The sequence below is a fragment of the Solanum pennellii genome, chromosome 5, assembly GCF_001406875.1.
Source record: "Solanum pennellii chromosome 5, SPENNV200".
NCBI lineage: Eukaryota > Viridiplantae > Streptophyta > Magnoliopsida > Solanales > Solanaceae > Solanum > Solanum pennellii.
Window position 1 is genome coordinate 13,461,931 of NC_028641.1, and position 19,404 is coordinate 13,481,334.

Genomic DNA, 19,404 nt, shown 5'->3' on the forward strand with positions numbered 1-19,404 from the left:
GCCACATATGTCAGTTCAAGAATGACTTAATTGATAAATTGAGCAATTTAGGAATGAAAAAATGTCAAGTTGGACAAAATTTTAGTACTCTGAACCATAATTAAGCAATAAAAATATGCTATAACACTTGAAACAATAATTTACAAGGGTGTTATATAAATATCATGTCAGTTGCTACATGTAAGTCATATGTTGCTACATGTCTAGCTTATATGTTGCAGCTTCTATAAGTTATATGTTGCAACACATGTCTATTCTGGTGCTATTGAAATAACCTTTCTGATGCTACGTATACCTATAATTTTGTCCAATAGTCAATTGTTGCAACATATGGCAATCTATTGAAAACGCGAATGCAAATTATTGAAAAAATTGCAGGTACTCAGATGGTGATGAATGATTTCATAGAACTATTAATTTTACATATCAAAACAATGATGCGTGACTCTAATCATTTATGAAGTAATTTCAATTGATACAAAACGAAATCTGGTCCACTGATTAAATTAGTTAAATCTGATTCAAGAAGAAGAAAAGAAGAAAGCTGAAGGACTAGCAGCCAAGACCAATAATGTACGAAAAGAAGAAGAAAAAGATAAAGAGAACGGGAAGAGAAACAAGCAAGCAAGCAAGAACGAAAAAGAAGGAGAAGAAGAAGAGGAAGAAGAAGAATACGACGAGAGGTGGGTGAAAAATATTTTATTTTCCCTTTTGGTACAGCTTGTTGGTGGCTTCCCCCCAATTTTAATTCCTACCAAAATTGGTTAATTTAGGTTTTAGTCAATTTACCCTTTTACCCTTCATTTAATTCAATGGACCAACTATCAGTTTATAAACTTGAGGACAACTCTATAATCATTAATCATTAATCACATAATTATCACATAGACCCAATACTTAAGACTTACGTCACCGCCCATTTATCTTGAAACCTAACTATCACTTTTTTTTACAAGTCTGATAACAATATGTCACACACTCCTAGGAGGCTATGATATTTAAAATAATAATTCTTTTTAAACATGTATAGTTCTTCAATTCTAATTATTTGTTCATTTTGACAAATCAAGAAATAATAATTTTTTATTTATTACTATATCCTAAATTATTTCTTTTGAAAAAGATAGAACTTTTTTAAAATCTTAAATTTTGATCCATCCACTTCATAATTAATAAGGGTAAAATGATAAACTCACTATATTAATAATTATTTTCTTATTAAATGTGCCAATTAAAAAGTAGACAAATAATTAAAAACAGGAAGAATATGTATTTAAGATTAAAATCAAGTAAAAATTTACAAACTTAATACATTCCTCGTTTGAACAAACAACAAAGTTCATCATCGGTCTCCCATAATTAATAACATGTTAATATATTTTACAAAAATAAAATCTTCTTATGGTAAAATATATCTATCACCGATTGTAATTCAATCCAAAATCATAAATGTTTCAACTTTTAACTCAGTTCAAATAAAATAAAATAAATTTTAGTCAATTTTAAAGTACTAAATATCAGGAATCCTTACCACTTACAAATATATCTTAAAAATTTAAATAGCGTTCTTATATAAATCAAAACTATATTAGGAGTTCTTACCTATTTCAAATAAATAAAGATTTGATAGTCATAATATTAAATAATAGAAAAATACTTAAAATTACAATTATTTTCTAGGAACACGATGAAAAAACTATTTTGTGTAAGGCAAATTCTTTTAATGAATGATAAAAAATTCAAAAAAATATTATGTAAAAGTAATATTCTAATAATTTTTCCACAATAGCGGCCCAACTATAACTATAAAAGTGGTTATTTGTGCGTGCCGTGACCGGCCCGATGCCAGGCCCAAAAATTTGTAGACTGATGAGCCCCTTCACAGCATAATAACTGGTACCAAAACCAACACCCAGGCCCTTTTCGTAAATCCAAAAATCTCTTCATATTTATGAATTAAATTAAGTTAGACAATATTTTTCCCCTAAAATTAAGCTTCACAAAAGTAGGGTTGATCTCTCGATCAAGGACTCTGCCTTGTTCTACAAGTTGTCAATTGTAATATAGAAATCAATGGTTCATGATCGATTCTGAGAAATTCCATGGCTCTACCTCTCGGCAAGCTCACTATCCTCGTTGGTGCTGGTTCGTACTCTCTCTTTCTCCAGTTCAGTTGATACTTTACACTCTTGCTGCTGAATAACATGTATTATCTTGCTATCACAACTTCAGTTTACTGCTTTACAAAATCCTAAGGGGTCGATCATTAGGACCCTCTGGATAAATATGTTCTTTTGTTAACCTAATACATTGTTTGTTTTGCAATTTAGGAACTCGCATAACTAATAAATGTGTTATTGATGAATAACTAATACATGTTCCGACTTAAAATAATGTACATAGTTTCCTCATAACTAATCCTGTATTACTAATACCATAGCTTTTACCAACTACCAAACGTGAATACCTATTTGCAAACAGAAGTTCATCAATTTTTCGAAAAGTTTGTGACCCAGGAATCTCAGCTTTAAATTGAACATCTACAGCCTTTTTTGAGTAGAGTTGCTTTGTCGTATTTGAGATGTTAATATAACAAATACGTCATAATATATATAGCCTTTTCCTAGCCAGGGAGCAATAACCCTTTATTACTTTTTCTGTGTCTTTCATGCCTAAGCAAAGATTTTCTACTATAAGGTTTTGGAAAACAAGGTATGATGTGAAAATAAGACAAGGAGAATAGCTGGAGGAGATGATAGTGATTTTTATACAACTTTTGAAGTTCACATTGAGAGAAAGAACTACTGAAGGAATTTTAAGAGTTGCAACTTTATTTTGTTCTGCATAATATTCATTTTAGGAACTAAAATTGACACTTTATGAAATAAAGTTAATAAAGTAATAACAACGGTATTGGTTGTGTTGAATAACGAATCTCATAATTTGTGCAGGCATTGTTGGGTCAGTACTTGCTAAGGAAGGACGATTGCCAGATGTCTCCGATTTTTTCTCCGGCGCATTTAAGGTCTGGTTGTCATTCACAGTTTAGTGTTTTGAGAGTTTTGGTTGTGTTGCCTTTCAGTTTCTCTACCATGTCAATTCAAAATGAGCTAAATCTAATACATTGTGTCTTCTGATTGTAGATTGCCTTGAGGCAAATTCGACAAGATAAATCAACCAGTTCAACTCCAAAGCCACGCAATGATTCATTGCTGCAGCAGGTTTTGCAATTTCTCTTGCTTGTTCATGTTTGGTGCATATGGTTTTACTCATCTTTGGAATTTGTATTTATTCTTAGTTTGTTCATTTTATGATTATGCTGTAGTTAGAAGATTAAAATTTCTTGTAAAGCTTAATGTTTACATGTCATCTCTGACAATTGGAAATTCAGTAGGGAAGTTTCTTGATGGATTAGGAAGAAGGCATGGATTATAGAAGATTGATTTTCGTATCTGAGGTGTGCCATACACAATATTTTCTTAGTAGGTGTATGACACATATGAGAGTTTGAGAGAGGAGAATAGGACGTCTTTGATCAGCATAGAAAACTTTAGCATTTTCTTTTGCTGGTTATTATGTGGAACTAAACTTTGGATGAGATCTGGGAGTAAATTTTGATAACTAACTGAAGGATGGAAAGTAGGTTGTACACATTGGGAAAGACCCAATGAATGGTGTAATGAGAAGGAATGAATCACCATGTGGAGTATCTCGTTAAACTGCCAAATAAAATGTGGCAAGTAACCTTTGACAATAGAAGCCTGCAATCTAGCTAGGTGATTGTGGAGGTTATTTTGTCAATACAGATGTAGGCTATGAGGAAAGAAGTTGTCTTCCCAATTTAATCTTAACCAAGATATTTTTATCATTGCTTTCCGGATGAGAAGACATGATATGTTCAAGTCTTGGGCCATCTTTTTCTTGATTTTTTTTCCTTACCAAGGACCTTAGATTGGAAAGTTTGGAGGATTTGTGTAGTAGCTTAGTAGGTAGCGTAGTGTTGTTTTGCTTAGGGTGGTTGATATCCATCAATATTCATTATTGTTTTCAAGACTTTATTCTAGTATTTTGTGTATTGTGTTTTAATTATTGCACTATTTTGTTGTAGTTGTTGCTTCCTTCTTGTAGACTTTGCACCGTTGCCTTGTGACTCACTATATTTTCTTCTTTATATTTGGAATTGCTACATCTGAGCCAAGGGTCTTTCAAAAACAGCCTCTCTACCTCCACGAGGTAGTAGTTAGGTTTGCGTACATTCTGCCTTCCCCAGACCCCACTTGTGGGATTTCACTGAGAATGATGTTGTTATTGTTGTTTTCCTAGGGTATTATGGTTATTGAAGATAATGATAATTATCGTGGAAACTATTATTTTGAACCAAGAGCTATTTTATTTAGTATTTTGAGCTAAAATTTTCTCAATTCCGATGTCTCTCTTATAACAACTCTCTTATAACAAAAATACCACTTCATGCCTTCTCCTAATGCAGTTATTTGATTAAATTGTTAACTTATATCTGTCAGCAATAGTAGTTTCTTTGCAGGGATTTTCTACTAGATGGTTTTCAGTTTTCAAAGTTAAAAAGGTCCATGCCTCATTTGTTGAGGCATATGGCTTACTTGGTCAATGCCCCCTGTTCTAGTTTTGCTTTTCTCCTGGACAAGAGTGTAAGGGTTAAGGAGAAATGGGGGAGGTGGATAATTTATTGAGCTAATCAGAGGCATCTTTTACCCCATAGCGAAGAGTTGAACCAAGATTTCAGGATGAACTAGGTTAAGATGTAGTACTTGATTTCGACGTAAAGAATTGTCCTATGCAAAACAACATGTTGAATGAATTGATTGTATATTATGAGATTTTGAAATCTTTTCATCTTTAGGGCTATCATGTTGTGAAGGAAGTTGATGAAAAAATTCTTTACTTCAAACATTGCTCTTAAAATTTATTGTCTCGGCTCATTTTTATTTTATATATATTTTGAATGCTTACATACATACATCATCTTTCTCTCGATTCATCACCTATGTGGGCTGATAACCTGAAGGAGTATTTTATTAAAGAGGAGTTTGGCTAACTTGAGTTGTTTTGTGAATAAGGATCTCTAGGCTCAGTAAGCTTGACGTTGGCCTAGACATTTACTTGCATCACATGAACTTAAGATCATGTTTGATCCCACATTCAGAAATTGAGCTTGCGTAAGACATGTTTATGTTCATGAATTATTCATCTTACCTTTTTTTTGAGACAGTAACAACTTGTATTCTATTCCAAAACAAAAACCAGAACCTGCCACAATAAGTTACAGATTCCTAATTACAGTTCTGGAGAGCACCAGGAAGATCTTTAATCCTATAGCAAAATTTACAAGGAACCTAAAACATCTTTGATTGATTCTAGATCTACCATGTACTACTCCTGTTTACACCAAAAAAGGAACAAAACTAAGCAGTTCATCTTAATCTTCTGGATGGAATTGCTCTTGTTCTGGAAGCATCTGAGATTTCTTTCTTTCCACATGGACCACCAGTTGCAAGTCGGAATGATTTTCCATCTTTCTTTATTTTCGGAAATGCTTGTATAACTGCTCCATAACTTCAGGGTCTGCGTAATTTTCCTATGCATAACCCATTTCATGTCCTTTTGATTGATAAAACATTCCACAAAATGTTGGTTATTCTATAGTAAAGGAAGAGATGGTTGACAATCTCTACTTCTTCTCACCACATAGAAGGCACCTAGGACTCTATTGAATATTTCTTTTCATGAGATATCCCTGGGTCAAAACTGCCTGCTTAGCAAGTAGCCAAGTAAAACAAGACACCTTGTAGGGGATTTTAGTTTTCCATATCAACTTCCATGGCCACCCTTATCTTACCTTTTTTTGATTGAAGTATGAAAAATATAAATATATGCTATTAAATAAGTTCTTTTAGGCTGTATAATTGATGTGATTTGGTGTTGGGAATTAGAGTGAGTTTTCAGGGACATAAATGACGCGGAAACATCTTGAGATTAACCTTTCCGAACATGGACAATATTTCATGTCAAAAGGAGATGCTACTCCAACAGCTNGGGGGGGGGGGGGGGGGGAGTGCATTGTTTTTCAAGTTATAGGAATAACTTCCAAATTTGAGAGGTTGAGAGTATTTGGTCAAGTTGCTCCAAAAACAAACAACTTGACAGGATAAGCAAGATGTATGGAGATGCCTATGGGAAAACAACATCTTTTCGGTTATGTTGCTCGGATTCTTCGAAAATTGTCAGTAGTGGGTGTGTGTCAGATTCTCCAAAAGTAATGTATTTTTTGGAGAATCCGACGTGGGTGTGACATTGAAAGTGAAGAGTCCACATAACTTAGTTTTTCAGTTAAGTCCTGTTATGTGAAGCTTCTGATTAGGGAAGAGTCATTTTTTCCACATATCACAGTGTGGATCCCTAGGGTACTGAGAAACATTTCTTTCACTTGGCTAACTACAAGAGGGGTAATTTCGATGGCGAAAAACTTGAGGAAAAGAAAGATTACTTGTGTCAATTGGTGCGTCATGTGTAAAGAGTCAGGGGACGACGTAAATCACCTCCTTTTGCATTGTCGGATAGCATCTTGTTTATGGTTTGGAATTGAGTAGTTGATGCCCACCACTGTGAAATAAACATTGTTTAGCTGAACTTTAAGATGACCGAGTCACCGCGATGAAGACGCAGTCATGTGGACCTTACAAAGAGGCGAATAATAGAGCTTCTAATAGAGTAGAGAGGGATTTTGTACACTTGAGGAATAACCTCTTATCCATTGTTTCCTTTTGGTGCATCTGTGAGATCCTTGTTTGTAAAGAACATTGTGTCATTCCTAGAAAAATAAAATACTTCCATTAGGTTTTCTAATTTTTGGTATTCTCCTTGTATACGGGCAAGTTTTTGATCGTCATGTAATGAAAGTTTACCTCAATAAAAAAAGATATATTTGAGGGTCATTATCCAATTTTCTGCAACACTTGGAAAACATTTTGTTGTACTGTATTCAGTTCTAAAATTTGCTTAAGCTATAAAGTCTTAGAATTTCCCAGTAGACCTGAAAATATGCCCCCCATGGATTGATTTTCAAGTTTGAACTCATTTTTAAGCTCGTTCAGTTTGTTGACACGAGTCATGCTCAACTCACAAGATCGATGTGAAGCTTGATTGTCCTTGGAGCTTGACTTTATATGCTACTCGAAGTCAAGCTTGAATATGCAGGTATTGGGGGTTTGGGACTTTGGGGTTGGCAGTTTATAGAATTTAACATTATTGGGTGTTGGAGATCACATACCTTACGTTCACTAAAACAAATTTTTGTTGATTCCCTTCTCTAAATATAATGCTTGTGCACCTCAAAAGAAAAAGAACACCGATGAGTGTTACAAATAATTATTTGTGCTTTGCATAGTTGCTTTACATTATCACTCCTTTTCTGCAAGTGTCGATGCTTGTTCCTTAACAGAAATGAGTGGTGTAATTGATTTCAAATATCAGCATACCTGCTGCTCTAGAAACAAAAACTTTTTTTAAAGAGTGATTTTCTTTACAGGTTAATAGCTTACGGCAGGAGCTGCAACTCTTGGCTTCAAATAGATCTGTTACAATTGTGACATCAAGTGGATCAGGTTTTTGTTACTACATATCGTTAGTTGTATATGGAAGCAATTAAAGGTTCTTCTGTCTTCTGATGGAAACAACAGGACCTTTATGACAGGAGTGTCTTAGGACATCTATTGTCATTTTCTTAATTTGCCAAGACAAATCGTGGTCTCATTGTCAGTGTACCACGTGCCTTGCAAATTAAAATCTCCTTACCTGTAATACTCTTCTATTCTGCTTCATTTATAGCATTACTTCTTGCAGTGACCAATGATATTTGTGATTGTATTTTATGCATTTAACTTGGTTTTTTAAAATTGTATTCAGGTTCTAGCAGATATACTATAATCATTGTTGTTGTGGTGATGGGGTATGGCTATATTTGGTGGAAGGTAACATATTTTATTTCTTTCTGCTAAGATGGAACTGTATGTCATGATAATGTTGGATGCACAAATTATGTCTTCTAATTCATGTAACTACCCTCCATTTGACGATCGACCATACCGTCCTTATCTTAAGGAATTGAGTGATTGAGTACAAATTGTTTCCTTGCTCCTAAGAGTTTATTGTTCCTTAACTATGCCCTTCAAACAAACTGTTGAATCAAAAGGCAATTGCCATAGCCCGTGTTAGGTATATAATTTTAGTCAAATGTGCAGCCCCCTCTCTCTCTCTCTCTCTCTCTCTATATATATATATATATATATATATATATATATTAATTTTTCCCCTTTCCTGTTTATCATTGCCATGGAAGGGTTGGACAGTTTGATGAGGAGAGCTTCTCTAAACAACTAGATTAGGGGTTTCAGAATCAAAAACAGGATTAATGAGGTGATGGATATGACTCATTTACCGTATGCGGATGACACAATAATTTTTTGTGAAGCAGAGCAGGAACAACTCCGTCACATCAGAATTATTCTGGTAATTTTTGAGGCATCTGGACTTAAGATGAATTGGAGGAAAAGTAGCATATTTCCAATTAAAGAGGTCCAACAGATTCAAGCTTTGGCTAATATATTGAAGTGCAAGATAGAGAGGTTGCCTACCGTTTATCTAGGTATGCCATTGGGTGCTAAGCATAAAGCAGTTAGCATCTGGGATGATGTACTAGAAAAATTAGAGAGACTGGCACTTTGGGAATCTCAATATCTATCCTTGGGGGGAAGAGTCACTTTGATTAATTCTGTTTTAGACTCTTTGCTAACATATGTGATGTCACTTTTTTTGATTCTTGGCAAGGTAGTAAAAGCTATAGACTCATTGAGGAGAAACTTGCTTTGGCAAGGTAACAAGATTGAAAAGAGCTACAACTTAGTTAAATGGATGACGATTCAACAGTGCAATAGATATGGGGGTTTGGGAGTAAGAAACCTAAAGGTACACAACAACAGCTTACTCACCAAATGGTTGTGGAGATACGATTTGGAAGATCAAGCTCTATGGAAGGAACTTATTCAACGCAAGTATGGTCAGGAAGATCAATGGTGTTCAGAGGAAGTGAAGGAAACATATGGAGTGGGAGTATGGAGGACTATAAGAAACCTATGCCTGACTTTCAGAGACAATGTAAGGATAAAGGTTGGTAGAGGAAATAAGGCTCTGTTCTGGAAGGAAGACTGGACTGGTAAAGGGTCCTTGGAAAATTTATCCCCTGGGTTATTTAACATTTGCCTGAATCCTGACTGCAAAATACAAGAGGTTTGGTCCCTACAAGGATGGAATTCGCTCTTTAGGAGATTTCTTAATGTTTGGGAAATAGAGTGGGTAACGGATATGCTAGCTTTGATTGGAGATTTTCCTAGCACAAATCTAGTAACAGATAAATTGTTATGGAGGCATCATCTAATGGTCAATTCTTTGTGAACACAATGTATAAAAGGGATCTAGCCACAATTGCGGGGAAGAAATCAGGGCCATGGAGTGCTATATGGAAGAGTGTAGCCCCTACTAAGGTGAAGTGTTTCACGTGGTTGGTAACTAGGAGAGCTTGCCTGACACATGATAAACCTCAAAAGAGGGGAAAAATTATTGCCTCAAGATGTTATCTTCGTAAGGAGGCCCTAGAAACCAACAATCATCTGTTTCTCCACTGCAAAGTAACAACACAAGTATTGGCTCTATTTACCAATGTAATGAGTCTAACTTGGATTATGCCAGAACATACAGCAGACCTACTAAGTTGCTGGGTCTGAAGGGGAGGTAGTAAAAGCCAGAGGAGGTGGTGGAGAACTGTACCTGCTTGTATCTGGTGGAGCATTTGGAAGGAGAGAAATCAGAGAATTTTTGTAGGGAAAGAATGCACTATAGAGAAGATTAAGTGGAAAGTAATTACCACTTTAGGTTTTTGGTGTAAAGAAATGAACATGGAAGAAGAAATTCAACTAGCGGATTTCATATGAGCTTTGTAAGTAGTCCTGTTTTTTTGTTGGTTTTTCTATGTAACTAACACTTTTGGAGGTGGCCAGCATAGCCCTTGATGCTGAGGAATACAATGCTACCAGTTGCAAAAAAAATTGTCTTTATAACCATGGTGTCCGAGCAAGCTTTCGCGTACCTCAATTAATTCCACGAGACCTGCCATTTCCCACCAGCAATAGGTACTAAGTAACCCTTGTCTACCAAGATCATCATTTAATGAGAAGAAATCACCTAGTGGTTTGTCTCTATTGGGATTTGAACCTGAGACCTCACAGTCCTTAACCCACTTCATGACCACTATACCACATCCTTCGGTGCAATCTATTTACATTTATATTGGTAAACGAGGTGGAGGTTAATATTTAAAATTATTTGCCTGCTAGTTCGGATGCCACAGGCTTGGATGTTTTCTAACTGAGTTTTTTGTCAACGACTGCACCTTAGAATTGACTTGCATGCTTGTAGGGTTGGAAGCTTCCTGAATTTATGTTTGCGACCAGGCGGAGCTTATCTGATGCATGTGGTAGTGTGTCCAAACAGCTTGAGAGTGTATACACATCTATTTCTGTAAGTTCTTATTTCCTGATTTACTGTTTTTATCTATACTATTCTAAAAGGACAAAGTCCCTACACAAAATTTTGGACTTTTTTATTCATAAAGGTAGATTTCACATTGTACACTTGTAAATTTAATTGTTTTTATAATATTTATGATTTTGAAATCAAATGCTCCCTCTGTCCCATTTTTTGTGATTGCACTTTGATTGTGCACAAAATTTAAGAAAGAATATTTGTGACTTAAAATCATCTATTAAGGTAAAATAGAATGCTTAATGTTTAATTATTTCTAAATATTGAAAAATATCATTCTTTTGGGACAAACTAAAAATGAAATTAAATCACATAATTTAGGTTGAAGGAGTAAAATTTTGGTTATTTATTCTTTCCTTATATTATGTAGAATGTCTGTATTTAGGGTTTTCAAAACGACTAAGATTTTACTTTACACAAACCATTTTCTTACTTGGACTATGTAATATTACTATAAGTTTGTTCTTTTATCATCATATACATTTATTTGAAGCGAAATTTAGCTCGGTGGGGTCAAAAGTACTTCATTTAATGCACATGTTATTCTACATTTTAGGTGTTGTAAATACATGACAGTGAATTTACCGGTAGTTAATCTGAATGGATTCATCTATAATGCCAGTTCAATTCAAGTAGCTGTGTTAAGGGAGTTGTAACTTGTAAGCTTCTTAACACTAGAGAATACACGGACAAAGAGGGAAGAGGAAATATGTGGGTAGCTAAAACCTTGGGAGCTGAAAGTAACATGGTAAAATTAATTTCTACACAAGCTTATACAAGGGGCTTAAAGACCAGATATAATTACAAAGGTTGAATAGAGATGTAGTCCAAATTAATTATGACACTGTACTAATTTTTAACCTTTTCTTTTTATCATTATGAAAAAGGATAGACTATGTTAGAATCTTTCTAATAAAATCTCATAACCACTTGATCTATTATAAGGGTTACAGTGTTAATACTTCATAGTTCCCGATGCTTAGGATTATAATATATTTAGATCGTGAAGTAAAATTATTTTCATATTATTATTTGTACTTTTGTGTTAGTTGACAAATATTTGAAGAATCATGAAAAATGTATTTTTATGTTACTTGTTTGTTTTCAGGTTGGTCATTTTTAACTTCACATTGTCGCTTATCAATTTTTTAGGAGCTATAGAGCCAACTTCATTCATTTCTTATTCTAATAGACCTAAAGATTCAAAATTTTATTGTGTTATTTGACAATTTTTCGAAGAATCGTGATGAATTATTGTTATTACTTTGTTTTCAGTGTAAGGTCACAAAAAGTAACAACAATTTTCTTAATATAATCCCATAGAAGTCCTCAGAAATCACAGTAAGGCATCTATGTACTTCTGTTAGGTAGAATTTCTTCTTATTGAGCTTAGCTAGATGAGTTCAATGTTCACCATTTTATGGGAATTTACCCATTTTTTAGTATTCTATAATTCAAACACATTATTTAATAACATTTATGTAATTTTTTAAGTTGTTTTCATTGATATAAAGGACACGTGCAAAGTGCGTACCCAGAAACTAGTATATTCAAACATGTGAAACTCAGAGTGAGTTGGACAATAGTTACATTGTGTAATTGCCATGTGCCATAGTTGTGAAGTGGATATTGTGTGCTTGGTGCAAGTCTAATGCCATTGGAAGTTTCCAAGGGTTATTACCTTAGTTTGTATTGGCAGTGGTGAATTCAGACCGTTCTTTGTGGCAGCTCTGTGTCCACTCATCTCGAACTTCACAATTGAGGTTGCACTTCTCTGTTTGTGTGTTACATATCTCTTGTTGATGAAAATAGTCATCAAGCTAGGATGGTTACCTCCCAACTGCGGGTCCTAAAATGACACTTGTGAAACTGCCTTTTCACAACAGAATACTCATCATCCTAGGAATTTGACATTCATACTATAGACTCTTTTTCTTTTGATAATTGTGGTGTGTGGGCCAGTTAGTGGCACTCAGTGTGTACCTCAACCAATTCCGTGGGTTACCTGGTGCCTCTCGTCAGCACATGTGCCAATAACTCTGTTTATCAATGCTTTGGATAAATGGGAAGAAGACATAGTGTTTTGTGTCACCTGAGATTTGAACTTCAAACTTCATGGTTCAAAACCCATTCATTGACCACTAGGATTAACCCTTGGGTAGCATTCCTACAATTACTCCTTATTATGTTGGTTTTCATAAAAAGGTGTAGTGCTCTCGAATTGGTGATTATTGGCATGATTTTACTTCTAATATCTAGACACCTATTGTGTATGTGTGCTCATTGACATATGGAACTACCATTGTAGAATTTCTGCAGCTGGCTCATGATCCAGAGTTATCTACCGTGACTCGTGAAAAAAAAGAAAAAAGAAAAAAGAAAGAAAAATGAACTGCATGGTTCAGGTCATTCTGCATGAGGCTATCACATAAAAGATGCCCAAGATTTGCTCACTTTCGTAATTATGCAATAGGTCCAATGTACTTGTGTTGTCTATCCCCTGGTGATGAGGGTAGTTAGTAAGGGGTCGTTTGGTAAGGAGTATTACGAGAAATAGTCCATATTATGTATGACATCATTTAGTACTATTTTTGGTAATATTTAGTAGATGGTGTACTTTTTAAATTGACAATTGATGTTTTGTGCGTGTTCAATTTATTAAGATGACAATTATATACCCTTAAGTCATTCAAGAGAGAAAATAGCAAACATGTGAACAAAATTGTTCTTCAGTTAGAAGGCCATAAGAAAAATAATATTGTCTAGCAATTATCTACCTTGACCCAATTATATGTAATAGAAAATCCCATAATAATTCAAGGGTATAATTGGAAATAAGCTTTCTAATTAACCCAAAACACAAGATGTGGTGGAAAACAATGAACCAAACATTTGGTAAAAAATAAACCCTGCATTACTAATCCTTGCACTACTATCCATGCTTTACTAATCCTTGCGTTATTAATCTCTGTACGGAACGACTCCTAAGCATACTGGAGAGATGTCTGTTAAGACTATGGCCATTGCTTGCTTGCCTGGTGTAATATTTATGTTCTCCATTAGATACTTTACCTTTTCTTCTATGTTTTAGTGTCTTTAAAAATTATTTTGTTCCTTTATGTTGCCAGGCCACAAAGCGCCATTTAGCTTCACGAATTGATCGCGTGGATACTAAAATTGATGATTGTGTGGATAATACTGCTGCAACGAGAGACGAGGTGAGACCAATAATGGCTTGTACATTTAGTTAGGTTGAAGCTTTTAGATTCTTGTAATTGATGCGGCATCATTAAATGTATAGGTTTCTGAAATTCGAGGAAAAGTGAGAACATTTGGTGAGGATGTCCAGTCAGTTCATCTTGTTGTCCAATCATTGGTGAGAAGATCTTCTATCTATCAGCGTTTTGTTTTCACTTTATGTGCCAATTAAGCTTTTCTTCTTACACAGTAGGTTTTTGCTTCATATTGCGGGTTTTCCACTTCATTCGGTTACATTAGGGTTTTTACAGCTCTAATTTTCGTTAGCAAAATTTGATTGTCATGTGGAACTGAAAACTGCCTTTTCTTATATGAACAGGAGACAAAAATTAGTAGAATTGAAGGGAGACAGGTACTTGAATTGTCTTTGCTAATTTCATAATTTTGATTTAGCTTAAATTATGTCCATGTTATAGTAATGGTGGTATTATGATCTGTTGTGTAGAATGAAACAAACTATGGTGTGGGAAAGTTGCTTTCTTTTATGAGGAGCATTGAAACTAGGAGACCCAAGGAGCAGATTGAGGTATGACTTGTCTTAATGTTTGATATCTTTTTTCCTTATGTTTTCTTCTAACTATTGTGTTTTCAATGTGTAGGCACCTCCATCTAGCTCATCTAGACCTGCTCTTGAATTACCATCAGTAGCTTCCTCAGCACGGGTAGACTGAAACTATTTTTACATTGCTGGGTCAATAGTTTCTTGTTTATATTTATATTTAGAAGGGCTTATCGTGTTGCAGACCTAGTTCTTCTTCCTTCTCTTGTTTGTCTGTCTTTTTATGGTATTCCTCTCCTGGGGAGTTAAAAAAGTTAAATGATCTACTTATATTGCAAGACCACATTAATTATGACTTTCAAAGTATATCTTCAGTCATGTGGATGGGCTGACTATGCTGCCTTTGTATAAACAGATTCATAGACCTGGCAAATTTTACATTGTAGATTGATTACTTTGCTTTTTATATTGGGTTTTCAGTTCTTTTTCATGCCAATCTTGTGATAACTATGCACCGTCGTAAAAAAGTTAAATGATCTACTTATATTGCAAGACCACATTAATTATGACTTTCAAAGCATATCTTCAGTCATGTGGATGGGCTGACTATGCTGCCTTTGTATAAACAGATTCATAGACCTGGCAAATTTTACATTGTAGATTGATTACTTTGCTTTTTATATTGGGTTTTCAGTTCTTTTTCATGCCAATCTTGTGATAACTATGCACCGTCGTAAAAAAGTTAAATGATCTACTTATATTGCAAGACCACATTAATTATGACTTTCAAAGCATATCTTCAGTCATGTGGATGGGCTGACTATGCTGCCTTTGTATAAACAGATTCATAGACCTGGCAAATTTTACATTGTAGATTGATTACTTTGCTTTTTATATTGGGTTTTCAGTTCTTTTTCATGCCAATCTTGTGATAACTATGCACCGTCTAGTAATAACCTGCATTTTGCTTTCTTGATTTTCTTCTGCAGGCTGGGTCTTTGCCTCCAAGTTTATCAGTCGAATCATCATCTCCATCTGCTTCTAGTGTATCTCCGAAGGTTAGTTAGTTGGTTAGTCTTGGCAGTGATTTACTGCCCCATTTAAGAGTTTATTAGCTTTATAGAAGCAGTGTTTTTATTAGAAAAATTCTAACTTAGCTTCGACTGGATACACTATGACACTGGGGCCTTCCCAGAGTGTAAGTACTTATAGTTTCCAATTTTGGTGTTCAACAGAAAAGATTAGTTGAAGGTGTTTCTGATAAAGCTTTTTATCATCTTCGACTTCTAATTAGAAGAACTAATCCTCCTTTAAACTCTTTGCAGCGTCCTTTGCATGGTGCTGTATCTGCCTCAGGCCTTAAGGTAGTAATAATTCTTTCAAGTTTTAAACTTTTAACCATGGCTATGCAGTTCTGAAATTAGTTCCTCTTTTGTTTTTGTCTCTTTAGGAGCTTGGAGGTATATCAGATGTAGTCGAAGTGTCAAATGAAAGCAGTCCTCAGGTTTCCAATGCTGTTTTCACCTCGGAACAGAGGAGCAATGAGAACTCTGGTTTTGGTAGCGTGTATGGGCGTAAATTTGCAGGCGTTGGTGCTTCTTTTCTCACAAGAAGCCGCAGTGCTATGCAGAGTTTTAAGTGAGGTGGTTCACCAATCATTAAAATAATTGAACTTCTCTATGGTATATATTAAAAGTAGTGTTGCTGCTGAGCATGTATCTTTGCTCAGGGAGTATTTTGCCATTTTTTGATGGCTGCTGAATTTTGTAGAGCCAATATTTACCGAGGTACTTAGTATACATGTGTAAGTTCAGGCTAGAAATTGTTTAGATAAGCTGAAGAAAGGAAAAACAGGAAATTGGATGAAGGGATCTTCATGTCAATTTATCTCCTTGACTTCATAAAAAAAAATGATTTGCTGTTTTCTGCATATTCATTTTGTCTGCAGCTCGTCGTACCTAGGTCTTTACTTGGGTTTGATTTGTTGCTTCTGGGCCGCTATAGTACTTAGACCTTGAGCAGTTCTCTGTTTCAATGATGATTCTGGCCGAATGCATAGTCCAGGAATGATACTCAAATATGCTGCGGTGGAGATGACGGTCTGGATCCACCATTGGTGAGCGTTTTTGAAATCCTATGGTGTCAAACGCTCATGCAGGGTGAAACCTTGTTGATTGATAATTTGGTATAATTGTTAACATCAGTTGCTATTTGTGCATGAGTCTGTAGCTCTGAATCTGTAAGAAACTTATTTCCATTTCTAATTGCTGCAAGATATATAGCATACGTACTAAAACATATGTTTAGCAGCAATTCAATAAAACCAACGAAAGTAGAAAACGGAAAAGCAACTACAATGCCATCCTGTCTTCTTGTTGAATATGAGCTGAAATCAATCAACTATAGGGCTGTAGGACTGATTGTGATAGTCTTAATTCATGTATTATCAATGTTTGGCATCTGAAATGAAGAAAATTTTAAGGTATCTTCTGTTAACACACGCATAATGCCTCCCTCCCTCCTTGATATGTTTATCTTATTCACCACCGTAGTAATATTCCATCAAGAATCTTATTCATGGCCATTGGATGATCAGTTTCCATCACTACTGGAACTAGGTGGTTTAATAAGCAGAATTCCATGCCGATTTCAATGGTAAATATGTTTTGAAGCCAATGATACCTTGTATATGTTAAATCATATTTTGAAGCCAACGATACACTGTATATGTTAGATCTTTGAAGTAACACTGTACGTACGTCCATGTGTTACTATGTTTCTTCTTTTTCAGAGCTGCCATAAAATAAAGAGTAGAATCTGCTTTCAATATTGGCTTGAGCTTGTATGGGCTTAACCAATATTTGATCACTGTACAAAAGGAACTCCATGTTTTGGCTACAAATGATCTCGTGAGAAACAGTAGAGATGCCAATCCTAGATAATACTTTATCAATAAGAATTTTATATTTTCATAGCCTCCACAAAAAAAACAGACCTTCAAAATCAACCCCTTCAATTCATATATTTTGATAATATTACTTTTATGAGCCTTCTATCTAATTACATAAGTACTCTCTCCGTCCACTTTTATTTGTCATGTTGCACTTTTTGAAAGTCATTTTGACTAATTTACAAAGTTAAATTAGATTTTATATTAATTTGATATTTTAAACAAAAAAAATTAAATATTTAAAAACTATATAAAAAGTACTATAAATTGCAAATTTTTTGTATATCAATATGATGAAAAAATACATCTTAAAATGTTAGTCAATTTTTATAGTTTAACTCTAAAAATAGAAACAATGATAATTAAAAATAAATGGATAATAGAAATAATGAAAATTAAAAGTAGATGAAAGGAATAGTTTCAAGCACTATGGTGTGCATTGGAATTTGGGTACATCCTACATATGTTTCTACACTTGTTTTGATATTAGAATGTTATTTTTTAGATTTTACAAGCTAAAAGGAGAAATTTTTTGGGAAACTGTGAAGCAGGCCCGTCACGTATAAAGTATTGGGAATCAGGCTCTCGTTTATAATACAGCGAAATTAAATAGGAAATTTTTTAAATTGTCAATATTTTAGTATTTAATATGGTATAATGTTAATATTTTTAATATTTAGTGATAATGTTAAAATTTTATCTTATTATGTATGTTAATTATATTTTAATTATTTTGTTTAATTAAAAAGAATACAAAATTTATATAACAAACAGGAGCTATTTAGGGAGAGAAAATTTATAAAAAGTAACAGATGCTTAAAACTCTCAACATCATTATAATTTATACAAAAATTGAACGATAAATCTGTCAATTATTCATGATGTTCATCAATTACAAAAAAATTCTTGCGAGGTTTATGTTTTGGAAAATAATCTAGATAAAAGCTTTTTGAAAAATAAACAGGATAGAAAAATCGAAAGCCAGATATGTTTTAGTTAATTAATTCTTATTTTTTTTATTTGATGGTAATTTGATGCGATTTTGCTTGTATAATTATTAATCATATGTATTTGCGTTTTGAATTTTTATGTATTTTGATCAATGCAATTAATTATTTTTTCTGAGTTTGTTGACATTGCTTTTATTTTTTCAAATTCAAATATACTGATTTATTGTAAAAAATAAAGACTATTATGATTTGAATTTCTTTTGTAACTTTTGTATAAACAGAATACAAAATACATTAATTATATGAAATAAAATATACAATTTCAAATCTATGGATACAAAAATACATTAAAACTATGAAATACAAAAATACATACTGACTATAACAACATCAAAATTCAATATACACTTCCAAATCTATGAATACAAAAAACATTAAAACTGTAACAACATGTTTAGTCGTTTTGAGCAGCAGATTTTATTTCTGGAAAAACTGGCTGAGTCGACGGATCCCACGACGGACTGTCATGGGCACGATGGACCGTCGTGGGGGTCTCGTTCCAAAACACTTAGAATTCTGAAATTTGGGTACTGAAATCGACTCTCTGAACTTCGTAACAGAATGGCAGGACGGACCGTCGTGGGCAGGACGGACCGTCGTGGGCACGACGGACCGTCACACATCTTCCACAGAAATTAACTCTCTGAACTTTGCGACGAACCTGCGGGACGGACCGTCACAGCCATGACGGACCGTCACAGGTTGCGTAACCCAGGCTGGGTCGGATTTCTATTAAAAGTTTTTAAGGGGCGTTTTGGACTATTCCTGCTATAATTATAAATTTAGTGGGTTAATGTTAATAATTTAACTACTTGGGGGTTAAAAGAGCTAACCTTGAAATAAATAATGGGCATCATCTTTTATATTTAATTATATTCTAATTAGGGTAAAAGAAGAAGGGTTTTGAATAAGAAAAATAAAAAGAACAGAGAGAGAAAGGGAAGAACGAACGAACGAACGAGAGAGAGGAGAAACGAAGAGGAAAGCAAAGCATTGGGAAAGTAGATTGCTTGATCACAATTCTTCGGTGGAGGTAGGTTATGGTTTATGCTATT

The 19,404-nt window shown here is 34.3% G+C and overlaps 1 protein-coding gene across 1 annotated transcript; it reads left to right on the forward strand.

Annotated features, from left to right (window-relative positions):
* Positions 1-1,902: 1,902 nt before the first annotated feature.
* On the forward strand, positions 1,903-16,729 carry LOC107018537. Its single transcript, XM_015219042.2, has 14 exons — positions 1,903-2,145; positions 2,952-3,025; positions 3,144-3,221; positions 7,565-7,640; positions 7,942-8,006; positions 10,507-10,608; positions 13,761-13,850; positions 13,934-14,008; positions 14,210-14,242; positions 14,336-14,416; positions 14,490-14,552; positions 15,379-15,447; positions 15,715-15,753; positions 15,840-16,729. Exons 1-14 carry the CDS (start codon positions 2,103-2,105, stop codon positions 16,029-16,031), a joined length of 1,080 nt encoding a protein of 359 aa, XP_015074528.1. The 5' UTR covers positions 1,903-2,102; the 3' UTR covers positions 16,032-16,729.
* Positions 16,730-19,404: the final 2,675 nt, after the last annotated feature.

What these genes read in the sequence shown, in the direction of transcription:
- LOC107018537 (XM_015219042.2), top strand. Translation starts at nt 2,103, where the DNA reads ATGGCTCTACCTCTCGGCAAGCTCACTATCCTCGTTGGTGCTG. An exon ending in CACTATCCTCGTTGGTGCTG is followed by an intron (nt 2,146 to 2,951) that starts GTTCGTACTCTC and finishes TAATTTGTGCAG; the next exon opens with GCATTGTTGGGTCAGTACTT. An exon ending in GTAGAATTGAAGGGAGACAG is followed by an intron (nt 14,243 to 14,335) that starts GTACTTGAATTG and finishes TCTGTTGTGTAG; the next exon opens with AATGAAACAAACTATGGTGT.